The sequence below is a fragment of the Lagenorhynchus albirostris genome, chromosome 9, assembly GCF_949774975.1.
Source record: "Lagenorhynchus albirostris chromosome 9, mLagAlb1.1, whole genome shotgun sequence".
Lineage (NCBI taxonomy): Eukaryota > Metazoa > Chordata > Mammalia > Artiodactyla > Delphinidae > Lagenorhynchus > Lagenorhynchus albirostris.
The window spans coordinates 844,241-858,739 of record NC_083103.1 but is presented as its reverse complement, the minus strand read 5'-3'; the positions used below and the strand labels follow the sequence as shown (position 1 = coordinate 858,739).

At 66.9% G+C, this 14,499-nt stretch overlaps 1 protein-coding gene across 1 annotated transcript in view; it reads right to left on the bottom strand.

Annotated features, from left to right (window-relative positions):
• Positions 1-491: 491 nt before the first annotated feature.
• Positions 492-14,499, bottom strand: part of LOC132525978 (mucin-5B-like) — a 79,759-nt gene continuing 65,751 nt past the window's right edge. Inside the window, exons 45-71 of the mRNA XM_060159604.1 lie at positions 14,427-14,470; positions 14,155-14,352; positions 12,754-13,928; positions 12,562-12,569; positions 12,079-12,290; positions 11,185-11,987; positions 11,077-11,084; positions 10,714-10,835; positions 8,586-10,577; positions 8,286-8,467; positions 7,872-8,043; positions 6,869-7,116; positions 6,290-6,476; positions 5,805-6,030; positions 5,538-5,725; positions 5,398-5,467; positions 5,063-5,163; positions 4,744-4,775; positions 4,307-4,487; positions 3,807-3,911; positions 3,679-3,716; positions 3,146-3,262; positions 2,686-2,772; positions 2,452-2,574; positions 2,270-2,315; positions 2,003-2,111; positions 492-1,329 (exon numbers count right to left, since the gene is read on the bottom strand). Coding sequence (XP_060015587.1) covers positions 1,107-1,329; positions 2,003-2,111; positions 2,270-2,315; positions 2,452-2,574; positions 2,686-2,772; positions 3,146-3,262; positions 3,679-3,716; positions 3,807-3,911; positions 4,307-4,487; positions 4,744-4,775; positions 5,063-5,163; positions 5,398-5,467; positions 5,538-5,725; positions 5,805-6,030; positions 6,290-6,476; positions 6,869-7,116; positions 7,872-8,043; positions 8,286-8,467; positions 8,586-10,577; positions 10,714-10,835; positions 11,077-11,084; positions 11,185-11,987; positions 12,079-12,290; positions 12,562-12,569; positions 12,754-13,928; positions 14,155-14,352; positions 14,427-14,470 — 6,997 coding nt within the window. The 3' untranslated portion in view covers positions 492-1,106. The remainder of the gene's footprint in view (positions 1,330-2,002; positions 2,112-2,269; positions 2,316-2,451; positions 2,575-2,685; positions 2,773-3,145; positions 3,263-3,678; positions 3,717-3,806; positions 3,912-4,306; positions 4,488-4,743; positions 4,776-5,062; positions 5,164-5,397; positions 5,468-5,537; positions 5,726-5,804; positions 6,031-6,289; positions 6,477-6,868; positions 7,117-7,871; positions 8,044-8,285; positions 8,468-8,585; positions 10,578-10,713; positions 10,836-11,076; positions 11,085-11,184; positions 11,988-12,078; positions 12,291-12,561; positions 12,570-12,753; positions 13,929-14,154; positions 14,353-14,426; positions 14,471-14,499) is intronic.

The window sequence follows — 14,499 nt, the reverse complement described above, 5'->3', positions numbered from 1 at the left end:
CATGTGGACACTCAAGCCGGGGCACCACCCCAGCCTTGCCCCCCGCTCGTCCCATCCCATTCCTGTGCTGGCAGTGTTCTCCACTCTGGATAGGGCAGCAGAAGAGAAAGGCGGCAATCCCTCCCTGCCCTCGGTGGAGAGAGAAGCGAAGGTCAGATAACAGCAAGTTGACGTGCGACAAGTGCCTGAAGGAGACGCCCCGCAGAGCGCAGGGAGCGCTTCCCACAGATGCCCTCTGCATCCCCCGTGGGCCTCCCCCGTTGGCTCGTCTGGTCGTTGTGCAGCTGTGAACCAACCTCCTTATAAAACCCGCGTGTTTGAACCTTCGGATGACCCCTGACTCTGGCCAGTACTCCCGCAGCCCAAGACTGACACTGGGGGCCTCTTGCCTCCTGCCCCGCCTGCCCCTCCCGGAGGTCCAGCAGGGGTGTGCCTCTGGACAGCCCGGCCCACACACGGAGGGGACATCCGCCAGGACCAGGAAACGTATGTGATGCTCGGTGTTTATTTTCAGAGACGGGGGCTGGGTGAGCAGAGCGGGAGCTGTGGGGTGCCGACCCCGCCGGGGCCCATCCCTTGGCCCTCGGAGCCTCAGGCCGGGGTCCGGACGTGGGCAGGTAGCCAGCCTTGCCCGGACAGGCCTCAGTCTGCGCTCAGCTGCAAGAGGTGTAGCCAGCGGGCACCTGTGCACCGCGGGGCTTCGAGGGGCAGTGGGGGGCACACAGGCCCGCCATGGGAGCAGCACGGCAGTGGGTGTGCAGTTTTCTCCGGGGCATCCCTCTGACACCAGGGCGGGGGGTGAGCCTGGGTGGAGCGGGTGCTTGTGTTTCAGATGAAGGTCAGGGCCCGAAGGCCAGGCAGGTGGCCAAAGCAGGCAGGAGGGGCTCTGAGGGCAGGTCCCCCCAGCCTGGGGTCCTCCTCAAGCCGACCCTCACTACGCTGTCACCCGCCAAGGCCTGGGTTTCACCTGGGGCAGGTGTAAAGTGGGCGGGGGCAGTGGTATCCACGGAAGGTGTGCGTGGGCTCCCGCGGTTTCCGTGGCTGGGTGGTACGTGTTCTGGCTCCAGGTGGGGCAGGTGGGGCGGGCGGAGGGGGGGCAGAATGCGTCAGACAATGGTGGACCCATAGGTCGGGAAGTTGGGGGTGCTGTCCTCGGGAGCCTGGGCCGAGGAGACGCAAGATGGGCCACAGCTGCACTCGTCCACGTGGGTGTAGGTGTGCTGGAAGGCCGTCCCGTTGGGACACTGCATGGTTACCACCTCCTGGTGGGCCCTGGTCTTCTTGCAGCAGATGCACGGGCACTGTGTGGCCCGGGCCCCCATGGAGTACCTGCAGACGTACGGCCCTCAGGACCTGCTCACCCAGCCACAACCACCCGGACTGCCCGGCTCCTGGTTTCTCGGGGGTCGGGAGACAGCGGCCCCGTGCCTGTTCCCTGAGCGCTCGGGGCTTCTCTGTACTGGCCCGGGCAGCGCTCTCGGTCACTTTGAACCCCGACCTTCCCCAGCCAGGCCCCCTTTCTTTCCCACAACAGCTCCTCTGACTTGCTGACCCTGTCAGACCCCTCCTCCAGGAACCTGCCCGGGGCCCTCCAGCCAGGCCTGGACCCATCCTCCTGCCTCTTCCAGCCCGTCTGCTCACAGCTGGCTGCAGCCCGGGCATCGGGGGTGGGGTGGGGCTCTGCCAGCAGCTCTGCCCAGACAGTCTGGTCCCCCCGGATTCTGCCCGTCCTGCACGTGGACTCTGGCCTTTGGGTGGTAGCCCTGGTGCCCTGCCCCACGTGGCCCAGCCAAGCTCTCCCAGGCTGGGCTCTGGGGGTCAGGGAAGGCCCGAGGGCTGGTGCAGCCCTGTTGGGGCGGCCCTTCTTCCCTTCCTGTAGCGAGCTGGGCCCTCCAGCCCCAGCCCAGCGCCAGGTGTCCGGCCAGGGACGGACACAGACACGTGGGGCACCGGGTGGTGTCCCCGTGTGTCCCGGGGGTGGGGGGAGGCGCAGGCCGCTCACCGGGCCGCTCCTGGGCAGAAGCCCTCGCAGAAGGGGACGCTGACGGCGGCCTGGGTGGCGCAGCCCTGGTGTCGCAGGACCGTCATGCTGGCGCGAACCTGGCAGGAGTCTGGGCAGACGAAAGGCGGTGGAGGCGGATCTCTGAGGTCCCCGCCCGCGCCGCACCCTCACGTCACCTCCCGCTCAGGGTCGGGTTCCGGCGGCGGGGTTGGCTTCGGGAGGAGTCAGTGGGCGGGGCTGGGGGCGGGAAGGCGGGCCTCGACTTACCCACTTCCTCACAGGAGTAGCAGCAGCCGATTTTCCTGAGGATGCCCTGCGGGGGAAGGGGGACAGAGAGCGAGCTGGGGCAGGCGGGGCCTCCTGGGGTGGGTGTGGGTGGGGCTCCCGGGTGGGTGTGGCTCTGGGCGTGGGCGGGGCCTCCGGGGCGGGCCTGAGCCCCAGACACACACCCTGCAGCTGGACACGTCCGGGCACGCGACGGGCGTCGGGGTCAGCATAGGGGGCCCGTTCTCAGCCTGGCAGTGGTACAACGTGCAGTTGTCCACGAGGCTGTTGACCCAGGTCTCATTGGGCTGAAATAAAAGGGGGAGAGTGAGGGCCGGGTTGAGGATTATCTGGTGGGCAGAGAAGAGCTGGCGGGGAGGGTCTCTGGGGCGCGGGGATTGAGACTGAGCCCCCCTTACCTGGACCAACCGGCCGTCGGACGTGAGGCAAGCCGTCTGCACGCACTCCCCGCAGCACTGCCCGGCCACCCTCGAGTACTGGAAGCCCTGGGGACGGGGGGGGGGGGTCACGTCCCTCAGCCCCAGCCTGGCTCTCCTGCCCATATCCCAGGGGCCCAGGGCCTCCCTAGCAGCGCCTTTCCTCTGTGAGGCAGTGTCCCTACCCTGCCCCAGTGTCCCCTCTTAGCCTCACCCCTGCTTCCAGCACCTTCTGCACTTGTGCCCTCCAGGAACCTGATCCCAGCCCTGCAGGTCCTGCCCCTCGCCCAAGACCCCTTCCACCATCCTCCTGCTTCACTCTCTCCCTTTGGGAAGAAAAAAACCCCAGTGAAGCCTGAGCTGGAGACCCTTCCTGGACCCTAGGGTGTGGTGGCTGGGGGCTGCCCCAGGGGCCTGGGTCTGCCCAGGAGGCTGGCCTCACCTGGGGACAAGTGGTGTCGCAGGCATCCTCCTCACACAGCACGGTCGGGTCATGGGTGTCCACGGACAGGCAGGTGCATGTGTGGCAGGGAATGACCGCTGGGAAGGTTGCACCGACCTGCAGTGGACAGGGTGAGGGGAGGTGACACTGAGGGCCCGGAGGGGCACCAGGGCCAAGACCTCTCCCCGTGTCAGTGAGGCCCACAGAGCAGTCTCTCCTCTTCACATGGGATTACGGATGTACCCGCTGGCTAAGCACAGACCAGGGCAGGCAGGGGCCCCGGGCAGGCAGGAGGGGTGGGAGGGTTCAGTCCTGCCCCGAAGCTCTTGCTGGAAAAGCTAAGCTCCCAGAGGCTCTCTACAGAAGGTGCCTGTATAGGGCCCGGAGCCTCGACCCACTTGCTGTCATGGCGGGAGGGGCTGAATAGGGCTGGGCGTGGGGAGACGAGGAGTGGACACGGGGCATCCCTCGGCGGATGTGCCCACTCCGGACCCGCTCTCCGCCCTACCCCAACCACCTAGCTGAGCCCTTACCCCATAGACGGTGCCGTTGTAGGTGCACAGCTGAGGCCCTGGAAGGGAAGAGAGGGCTGAGGACCTGCCCAGGCAGCGGAAGGAAGTGTTCAGACCCCCCCGGCCCCACCCCCACCCCAGAGACTCACGGCAGCTGAAGGTGGGGCAGCAGCTGTCCTCCGCCTGGGTGCAGGCCAGCTCCTCTCCCGGCCTACACTTGGGTGGGCTCTGGGGGCACGTGCTTCTGTTGCAGACTGCGGGAGAGTTGTGGGGCTGCCTGGGGTGTCCCTGCCCTCTGGCCTCTGGCTACTCTGGTTCCCAGGGTAACCTACCCTCGCTGGACCAAAGAGCGCCCCTTCCATGGGAGCTGACGGCTCTCTGCTGCCCTGCAGGGTCCCCACGCTTTGTCACCTCCCCGGTCTTCCCCAAGACCCTGGGTGGTACCAGGGCACAACAGAGGTCATCAGCTTCATTTTTAGGTGGAAAAATGAAGGCCCAAGAGGCCTCCCCACCTCGTGGTCCAGCCAAGTCCAGCTAGGACCCTGCAACCCTCCTCCGCTCTGCAGGCCTGCCGGCCAGGCGGCCTGTGCCCAACGCCGTCCTCTGCTGTCTCTCCGCTCCACCCGGTCCCCTGGGGTGTAGGCCTCACCACACAGAGTTTCCATGCAGCAAGGGTTGTCGGCCAGGGGCCTGGTCTGGGCCACGAAGCCGGCCCGGCCGCATTCCTGTGGCTGGCCCCGGGCCTCGCACTGCACGGGGGCGCACTGCACCGACACGGAGTCTTCATCACACACGCAGGACTGACAGTTGCTGACCCACCGCTCTCCAGGCTGGAACAGACCAGCTCAGGGTCCCCCAGGGCTCCTGGGTGGTGCCCCGGCCTCTGGGGCTGCGTCCAGCAGCGGGTCAGGCCCCAGCCCTCAGCCTCCCCATCTCTGGAGCAGGCGTGTGACGGTGATGCAGCTCACGCTGGGATGCCCACACCAGCCCCTCCCTGGCCCGGGTAGAGCTGCCACCCCGAGATGGGGACGCCCTCCCTCCTTCTGCTCAAGCAAGGAGTCAGACAGCTGTGGGCAGAACACTCACGAGTTTGGGAAACCCATCTGGTCCCACGCAGGCTGGGAGGGAAGAACGGGGAGAAGGGGGTCACTGGGAGTGCCGGGGTTGGGGCCCAGCAGGCCTGGCCACCCCTCCCCCCAACAGAGGCCTCTTCTTCCTGCTGGGGACAGAAGCCCCCGAGAACCCAAGGGGGTGGTCACTTAGGAGGGGGCTCAGGAAGGCTCAAGGCCACCCTGCGCCGCTGGCAGAACTGGGTGGGCAGGGCCAGGCCGGGGCGTGCCCGCCCCGTGGCCCTCCGCATCCCTCTCTGCGGGGCTGGGGAGGGCCCAGGTGTGGGGCTGCTTACGGCACTCGGGCACGCAGACGTCCGTGTGGGAGTTGAAGAGGATGTGGCCGTCGGGACAGAAGCAACCCTCCGCCAGACCCCTGCTCGCCAGGCTCTGGCTCCTGCAAGGCGACCAGGGCAGTCCGAGGAGGAGTGCAGTGGGCATGGTGGGGGGCTGGGGTCACTCCGGAAGTCCAGGGTCAGAGGTCAGGGTGGGGGAAGGGCACCCTGAGATCTGGGGCTTGGGGTCCCGGACCCTCCGTGGGTCTCCTCCTGGGTCCCCCCAGACCCTTCAGGCCAGCCTGGGAGGCCTGCTGTCCCCACCGTCCTATCCCGTCCCCATCTGCTGGGCTCACCTGGAGTCACAGGACTTGGGCTGCACGGGGCCACACGGCTTATACACCTTGGTGGGCGGGCAGGTGAGGTCTGCGGACACACGGACGGGTGTCAGGTGGGCCAAGGAGGCCAGGTTCCCCGGCGGCCACAGCCGACTCACCGCACAGCCCGCTGGTGGCGTTGCGCCAGTCGGGGCACACGCCCCGGGCGCGGCAGAGCGCAGAGTAGGCCTCCAGGCTCTGGCAGAGCGCTTCAGGACGGTCAGGGCGGTCGGGCCTGCAGCTGTCGCTGACACAGGTGCTGAAGAACGGGCCGGGCGGGATGAGGCCGTGGCACCCGGCGAACACCCTGCAGGTAGGGCCGGTCAGAGGCCAAGGCGATGCCCCGGGGGTGCATCCCCGACCGCCAGCCCATGCAGAGGACTCACGGGCTCAGCATCAGCTCGCAGAGGGGTTCCGGGGGACACGGAGTGGAGGTGGGTGTGCTGGGTGCTGGCAAGGGGGGGCTGGTGGTCGGGGGCAGCCCGGTCGGTGCCCAGCAGCCCTCCCCGCTGCTGTTGGCAACCAGCCAGGACCGGGCCATGTCCTGGCAGGTGGGGGCCATGGTGCCATCGGGCCGGCGACAGTCATCCCTGCGGCTGTTGGTGCAGGTGCCTGGGGAGGGCAGGGCAGGCGCATCACTGTAGGGGGGCACTGGACCATCCTGTTCTCCCCTTCCATCCCCCCAACTTCCCTGGCAGCCAGTCAACTATGAAACACTGCCTCCTGCCCGGGGCAGGTGGCAGGGGGAGCAGGTGGGAACCTGTGGCGGGGACAGGCGGTCAAGAGCCAGGGCCGCCTGGGGGCGCGTGCCCGCAGTGGTGGTGCCCGGCTCCTCGCTCCCCCAGCAGGCGTCCTGCGGGGCCCTGCTCACCACACTGGCCCTCGGTGTTGTAGCTGAAGCGGCTGTAGGACAGCCGGGCCTGGAAGACCCGCCCGTTGAAGATGACGCTCACGCCGACGGCGGGAATCTCGATGCTCATCTCGGTGGCCCCCGTCGCCATCGCGGTCAGGCCGTTCTTGCTGAAGCTCGGCCTCACCGGCATTTGGCCAAACAGGATCTGGGGACGTGACCGGGGAGCCCATGACTTGGGCCGGGGGCAGCGGCCTGGCCTTTGGGGCTTTGCCTGCCGGACGCTGGGCCCCCTCCTCGGCATCTGCACCCTGAAGCGCAGATGCCGCCTCGGGCCTGGGGTCACAGTCGGCGCATTTGGGTCCCAGGGTGCTCTTGGCCGCGGGCACCTCCCACGCTGCTTCCCTGCTCAGGAGTCACTACTGTGCTTGGGGCCCCAGGTCGCAGCGTGCCCTTTGCCTCCCCTGAGGCCCCATGGGAGCTGCCCTCCGCATGGGGGAAATGCGCTCTATGTGCACCAGGGCTCCCAGGCCTCTGCTGGCCCCTGCCTTCCCTAACCAGGTTGGGACAGGCCAGTGCCGCTCTGCTGCCTGCACTCACCAGGCTTTCCTCCTGCCCGTCGGCGCCAGGGGTGGTGGTGAGGACGATGTCCATGGACTCATAGTGGACGCTGAGGGCGCGGGGGCAGCTGGCGGCGGCCTCACAGTAGTGGTTGTGTAGGAGGATGCTGAGGTTCCCGTGGCGCGGCTGGATCTCCCGCATGAGGACGTGGGTGCAATCGTCCAGGAAGGAGTAGGAGGTGCCGTCGAAGGTCTCGTAGTGGGTGTCCCCCCAGCCGCTGCAGGAGCCTGGGGGGTGTGGACAGGCCTCACGCAGTGCCACCCAGGGCTGCCACCTTGGGGAGTCACTCAGCCCCCAGGGCCCCAGTCCTCTCGTTTATGACGTGGGTATAGCAGGTTGGATGGGGGCCCCGAAGACGCGTCCACCCAGAGCCTAAGAACGTGACCTCCTTTGGGAAAAGGGTCTTTGCAACTGTGATTAAGGATCATGGAGTGAGGTCATCCTGAGTTACCAGAGTGGCCCTAAATCCAACGACAGGTGGCTTTCTAAGAGACGGAAGAGACGGAGAGAGGAAGCCGCGTGATGACTGGGGCAGGGGTGGGAGGGACGCGGCCACAGCCCGGGGCGCCTGAGGCCCAAGTCTGGAAGGGGCAGACAGGACCCTCCTTTAAAGTTCTGGGGGTAGCTCGGTCCTGCAGACACCTGGATCTTGGATTTCGTCTCCAGGACTGGGAGAGAGTCACTTTCTGTTGTTTTGAACCACCCAGTTTGTGGTCCTTCATTTTAGCTGCCCCAGGACCCCGGGGGGTTGTAAGATCACCCCCTCCCACGTGCTGCTCCATGGGGAAATCTGCTCAGGACCCCTCAGGTTATGATCCCCTCCTCTCCCTGACCTCAGAAACCCCCGGCTTCCCTTCAAACCGCCAAGCCTGACGGGGGGTGGGCTCAGCGATCCCGGGCATCGGGCACGGGGGACATGTGCGTGTCCCAAATGCCTGGCGGCGCATCCCCTCCCCCCCCACCCCCAGCGGCGGGCTCTCACACTCGCACTCGTAGCTGTAGTCACAGGGCCCATCCCCGCTCTGCACTCGCACGGGCAGGTGCCCGTTCACGCAGACGACGTTGCCCATCGGCTTTGGCCCCAGCAGGACGATACGGTTGTCGCCCTCACACCGAGCCACCGTGCAGTCCTCCAGGGTCCAGGACTCATTCACCTGGAGAGAAGCGCAGAGCGCTCACCAGGTGGACTCACCGCCGCCGCCGCAGCCTCAGGACCCCCTCGGCCTGGGCAGGGCTGCCCCGCCTCCTGGCCGGCCAGTGCTAAGCAGGCCCAGACCCCGCGTGCCTCCCTCCAGCCAAGCTAGCTGTGGAGCGGTCACCGAGGGGCTGGGGGTTCGCCCGAGACCCTGTGCACACAGAAGGGCCTGGCGCTACAGGGAGGAGGCGGGAGGCACACCTGTCGGGGAGGGATGGTGTGATTGCAGCCGGGAACTGGGGTGGTTGGGGGAACAGAGGCCGAGGTCCCCGAGGGTGAGAAGGTGGGGCAGGTGCCCTGGAAGCGGTCGATGTCGCAGCGCTGGTTGCAGATGGCTAAGAAGAGGCAGCCTGCTCCGTCGGTCTTGCTGTAGATGACGTCCCCTACGAACACAGAGACACTGGGTCAGCCAGGGAGGGGGACAGGAGGGCATCCCCGGACAGGCAGGCACGTGAACACGGCCCGCAGGACCAAGCGTCCAGGCTGCAGGGCTCCACTCACCTGGTAGGAAGAGCTTTCCGAAGGCGTGGCAAAGGCAGGCTGTGGTGGGGCTGGGAGAGGCAGTGGAGGTGAAGAAGGTCCCCGGGCTGCCAGAGGTCACCCCAGACCAGGAAGGGGTGGTGGGTGGGGACCCGGGGGCGGTCGATATGGGTGAAGTCAAAAGGGGACCTGTAGGAGAGACACTGGGCAAGCCTGGCTTGGTGGTCGTGGGTGGGGACCCCGGGAAGGCAGAGGGACTAGGGGTGGAGACACTCTCGGTGGTCCCAGGGGAGAAGGGACCTGTCACACGGGTTGAGGTGGAGACCCCCTGGGTGGTCCCCGTGGAGGAGGGACCCGTCAGAGTGGTGGGGGTGGAGACCCCCTGGGTGGTCCCCGTGGAGGAGGGACCCGTCAGAGTGGTGGGGGTGGACGCCCCCTCGGTGGTCCCCGTGGAGGAGGGACCTGTCACACGGGTGGGGGTGGAGACACTCTGCGTGGTCCCCGTGGAGGAGGGACCTGTCACACTGGTGGAGGTAGCCTGGCCTGTGCTGGGTGTGGTGATGGGGGGTCCGGGTGTGGTCTCCGAGGGCCTGGTGGGGAGCTCTGTGACCTGAGGGGAGGCCGTGGGGTGCAGGGAGCGGGTGTTGGGCGTCACGGGGGTGGGCAGCAAGGTGGTCCCGAAGGTGGTCTTGTTCACGTGTGTAGCTGGAGGGGCCGTGGTGGGGGCTCCCGTCTGGGTCACGGCAGAGGTCGAGGGCCATGGCACCGTGGCTGTGGAGCTGCTGGTGGCGGGCAGTGTGGTGGAGGTGAGGTGGGGGGTAGCCGTGGTGGGGCAGTGCCGGACATCATCGCAGCAGTACACACGGATGTTGTAGTCGAAGCACATGGTGAACTTCCCCCTCTGGTCGTCGTTCCTGCAGACCAGCCCGACCTCCAGGCTGCAGCTGAGCTCCTGTCCGATCTGCTCAATGCTCACCTCGGGGAAGCTCTCTGCCCGGCACTCGATCTTCTGCGGCTGCTCGCACACCTTGCCGCCCGCAGCCCGGATGTTGTCATAGGTCTCCATGTCTCCGCCCCTGACCCCCGAGGTGGGGGAGTCCACATCAAACCACTCTGTCCATTGGCACTTGGGTTGACAACTGGTTGTGCTGGTGGTGGCCCCAGTGGTGCCCGTCGACACCAGGATTCCCAACGTGCTGGTCTCAGGGTGTGAGGTAGACAGCGGGCCCGTGGAGGTGGTGCCCGTTGTGCCCGTTGCTGTTCCCGTCAGCAGCTGAGACGTGGAGGTCTGCGTCGTCACCGACATCAGGGTGGGCCCCCTTGAGGCTGTGTGAGTCGGGAGGACCGACGTGGCAGATGTTGGGAGCGTGCCTGTGTGGCTGGGCTTCGAGGATGTCACTCGGACTGTCAGCCCCGTGGAAAGGGAAGGTGCTGGTGTGGCACTGCTGGCGGGGGACGTGGTCACCCCTGTGCTCCCCAGCCATGTTGTGTGCGGCGTGGCTGGTGTCACAGTGGTGGTGGTGCTGGAGGCCGTGGGGGCCATGGTGGCTGTGGCAGCAGAGGTGGCCACTGTGGCACTAGCAGCAGTGGAGGTGGCGGCAGTGGTGGCTGTAGTGGTGGCCACAGTGGGGGCTGTGGCAGTGGAGGTGGTGGTCGTGGGGACTGTGGAGGTGCTGGCAGTGGTGGCTGTGGCACTGGGGGCTGTAGAGGTGGCCACAGTGGTGGCTGTGGCAGTGGAGGTGGTGGCAGTGGATGTGGTGGCTGTAGAGTTGGCCACAGTGGTGGCTGTGGCAGTGGTGGCTGTGGCAGTGGATGTGGTGGCAGTGGGGGCTGTGGCAGTGGATGTGGTGGCCGTGGGGGCTGTGGCAGTGGAGGTGGTGGCAGTGGGGGCTGTGGCAGTGGATGTGGTGGCCGTGGGGGCTGTGGCAGTGGAGGTGGCGGCAGTGGTGGCTGTAGAGGTGGCCACTGTGGTGGCTGTGGCAGTGGAGGCTGTAGAGGTGGTGGCCGTGGGGGCTGTGGCAGTGGAGGTGGTGGCCGTGGGGGCTGTGGCAGTGGAGGTGGTGGCCGTGGGGGCTGTGGCAGTGGAGGTGGTGGCCGTGGGGGCTGTGGCAGTGGAGGTGGTGGCAGTGGTGGCTGTGGCAGTGGGGGCTGTGGCAGTGGATGTGGTGGCCGTGGGGGCTGTGGCAGTGGAGGTGGCGGCAGTGGTGGCTGTAGAGGTGGCCACTGTGGTGGCTGTGGCAGTGGAGGCTGTAGAGGTGGTGGCCGTGGGGGCTGTGGCAGTGGAGGTGGTGGCCGTGGGGGCTGTGGCAGTGGAGGTGGTGGCCGTGGGGGCTGTGGCAGTGGAGGTGGTGGCCGTGGGGGCTGTGGCAGTGGAGGTGGTGGCCATGGGGGCTGTGGCAGTGGAGGTGGTGGCAGTGGTGGCTGTGGCAGTGGGGGCTGTGGCAGTGGAGGTGGTGGCCGTGGGGGCTGTGGCAGTGGAGGTGGCGGCAGTGGTGGCTGTAGAGGTGGCCACAGTGGTGGCTATGGCAGTGGAGGCTGTAGAGGTGGTGGCAGTGGGGGCTGTGGCAGTGGAGGTGGTGGCCGTGGGGGCTGTGGCAGTGGAGGTGGTGGCAGTGGAGGCTGTAGAGGTGGCGGCAGTGGTGGCTGTGGCAGTGGATGTGGTGGCAGTGGTGGTGGGGGACGTGGGCTCCCCGCAGTGGCTGTACCCACAGCACAGCACGCGGATTTTGTAGTTGTAGCACATCTTGAACAGGCCCACCTGCTCGTCGTTCCTGCAGACCAGGCCGAAGCTGACGTCACAGTGCACGCGCTGATTCAGCTCCTCCAGCCTCACGTTGGGGAAGTTTTGGGCCTGGCACTCTATGCCCTGGGGCTGCTCGCACACGGCCCCTCCCGCACGCCTGATCTTGTCGTAGGACTCGACGTCCCCTCCAGCCTCTTCGGACTTGGGGTAGTCCTCGTCAAACCACTCTGTCCACTGGCAGCGGGGCTCACAGGTGGTAGTGGCTGTCGGCACCAGGATTCCCGACGTGCTGGTCTCAGGGTGTGAGGTGGACAGCGGGCCCGCGGAGGTGGTGGTCGTGGGGGCTGTGGCAGTGGAGGTGGTGGCAGTGGAGGCTGTAGAGGTGGCCACAGTGGGGGCTGTGGCAGTGGAGGTGGTGGTCGTGGAGGCTGTGGCAGTGGATGTGGTGGCACTGGGGGCTGTGGCAGTGGAGGTGGTGGCAGTGGGGGCTGTAGAGGTGGCCACAGTGGAGGCTGTGGCAGTGGAGGTGGTGCCAATGGGGGCTGTGGCAATGGAGGTGGTGGCAGTGGGGGCTGTAGAGGTGGCCACAGTGGAGGCTGTGGCAGTGGAGGTGGTGCCAATGGGGGCTGTGGCAATGGAGGTGGTGGCAGTGGGGGCTGTAGAGGTGGCCACAGTGGAGGCTGTGGCAGTGGAGGTGGTGCCAATGGGGGCTGTGGCAGTGGAGGTGGTGGCAGTGGAGGTGGTGGCAGTGGGGGCTGTAGAGGTGGCCACAGTGGTGACTGTAGCAGTGGATGCAGTGGCAGTGGGGGCTGTGGCAGTGGATGTGATGGCAGTGAGGCCTGTGGCAGTGGAGGTGGCGGCAGTGGGAGTTGTGGCAGTGGTGGCAGTGGATGTGGTGGCAGTGGATGTGGTGGCAGTGGGGGCTGTGGCAGTGGAGGTGGCGGCAGTGGAGGCTGTGGCAGTGGATGCGGTGGCAGTGGAGGCTGTGGCAGTGGAGGTGGTGGCAGTGGGGGCTGTGGCAGTGGATGTGGTGGCAGTGGAGGCTGTGGCAGTGGAGGTGGTGGCAGTGGGGGCTGTGGCAGTGGAGGTGGTGGCCGTGGGGGCTGTGGCAGTGGAGGTGGTGGCCGTGGGGGCTGTGGCAGTGGATGTGGTGGCAGTGGTGGCTGTGGCAGTGGGGGCTGTGGCAGTGGATGCGGTGGCCGTGGGGGCTGTGGCAGTGGAGGTGGCAGCAGTGGTGGCTGTAGAGGTGGCCACAGTGGTGGCTATGGCAGTGGAGGCCGTAGAGGTGGTGGCAGTGGGGGCTGTGGCAGTGGAGGTGGTGGCCGTGGGGGCTGTGGCAGTGGATGTGGTGGCAGTGGAGGCTGTAGAGGTGGTGGCAGTGGTGGCTGTGGCAGTGGAGGTGGTGGCAGTGGAGGTGGTGGCAGTGGATGTGGTGGCAGTGGGGGCTGTGGCAGTGGATGTGGTGGCCGTGGGGGCTGTGGCAGTGGATGTGGCGGCAGTGGGGGCTGTAGAGGTGGCCACAGTGGTGGCTGTGGCAGTGGAGGCTGTGGCAGTGGAGGTGGTGGCCGTGGGGGCTGTGGCAGTGGATGTGGCGGCAGTGGGGGCTGTAGAGGTGGCCACAGTGGTGGCTATGGCAGTGGAGGCTGTAGAGGTGGTGGCCGTGGGGGCTGTGGCAGTGGATGTGGTGGCCGTGGGGGCTGTGGCAGTGGATGTGGTGGCAGTGGAGGCTGTAGAGGTGGCGGCAGTGGTGGCTGTGGCAGTGGAGGTGGTGGCCGTGGTGGTGGGGGACGTGGGCTCCCCGCAGTGGCTGTACCCACAGCAGAGCACGCGGATTTTGTAGTTGTAGCACATCTTGAACAGGCCCACCTGCTCGTCGTTCCTGCAGACCAGGCCGAAGCTGACGTCACAGTGCACGCGCTGATTCAGCTCCTCCAGCCTCACGTTGGGGAAGTTTTGGGCCTGGCACTCTATGCCCTGGGGCTGCTCGCACACGGCCCCTCCCGCACGCCTGATTTTGTCGTAGGACTCGACGTCCCCTCCGGCCTCTTCGGACTTGGGGTAGTCCTCGTCAAACCACTCTGTCCACTGGCAGCGGGGCTCACAGGTGGTGGTGGCCAGGACCACAGAGTTGCTGCCCACTTGGGTCACAGTTGAGGCGGACTTGGCGGTTGGGGTCTGTGAGGTGGAGGCCACCGTGGACAGGAGGGAGGTTCCTCTGGTGGGTGTGGTCTGGGTGGAGGTGGGCAGGGGCTGGGAGGATGGCCGCTGGCTGGTGCCCGGGGCCAGGCTGGTGCTGCAGGGCACGTAGTCGCAGCAGAGGACCCTCAGCTCGTAGTTGTGGCAGAGCGGGGGGTTCTGCTCACTGTTGAGGCAGGTCAGCCCCCGGGCCTGGCCACACTCCACCTTCTGACCCAGCTTCTCCAAAGGCATATCCGGGAACTGCTGGGCCCGGCACTCGACATGCGCTGGGGCCGGGCAGAACTGGTAGCCCCTCTGCCTCAGGTTCTCGAATGTCTCGAAGTCGCCCCCTTCCATGCCCAGCTCTGGACGTCCACTGTCGTACCAGTCGGACCAGCGGCAATGTTCCCGCACGCACACGGTGGAGGGTGTGGGGACCGAGCCTGTGGGTGGGGTGCCGGGGTCCCCATCAGCCTCCTCTGCGTCCTCGCCAGCCCAGAGGAGAGGTGACTCATGTCCCCTTGCCCCAGCGTTGGCCCCGGGCCATCCTTTGCACCCAGGACACCTGTACCAGGTGCCCACTGGGTTCTCCCTTGGCACCCAGACCATCACCGGGGTCAGGGGCTCTGGTGAGTGAGGCAGGACCAGTGGTGTGTCTGCCAGGCTTACCCGTGGTGGAGGGCGGAGCCGCAGTGCTGGTGAAGGTGAAGGGCGTTGTGGGCGTGGTTCCGGGACACTCCTCGGCCTTTCGGATGATGGTTCCATTGTCTCTGCAGATGGCAATCAGGCAGGCGCCCAGCCCATCGGTCGTGTTGTAGATGACGTCTCCGTAGGCATAGGTTCTGCCCTCGTAGGTGCACGTACAGGCTGGAGACGGACAGGTACGGGGCTCATTCAGAGCCCCCAGCCCCCATCCCTCAAACCAACAGGCCCCCGCTTACCCGCGGGGCTGTATGTGCACTGGAGGCCTCTGGAGGTGCAGTCGCTGGGAGGGAGAGAGAGAAGCGCTGAGGG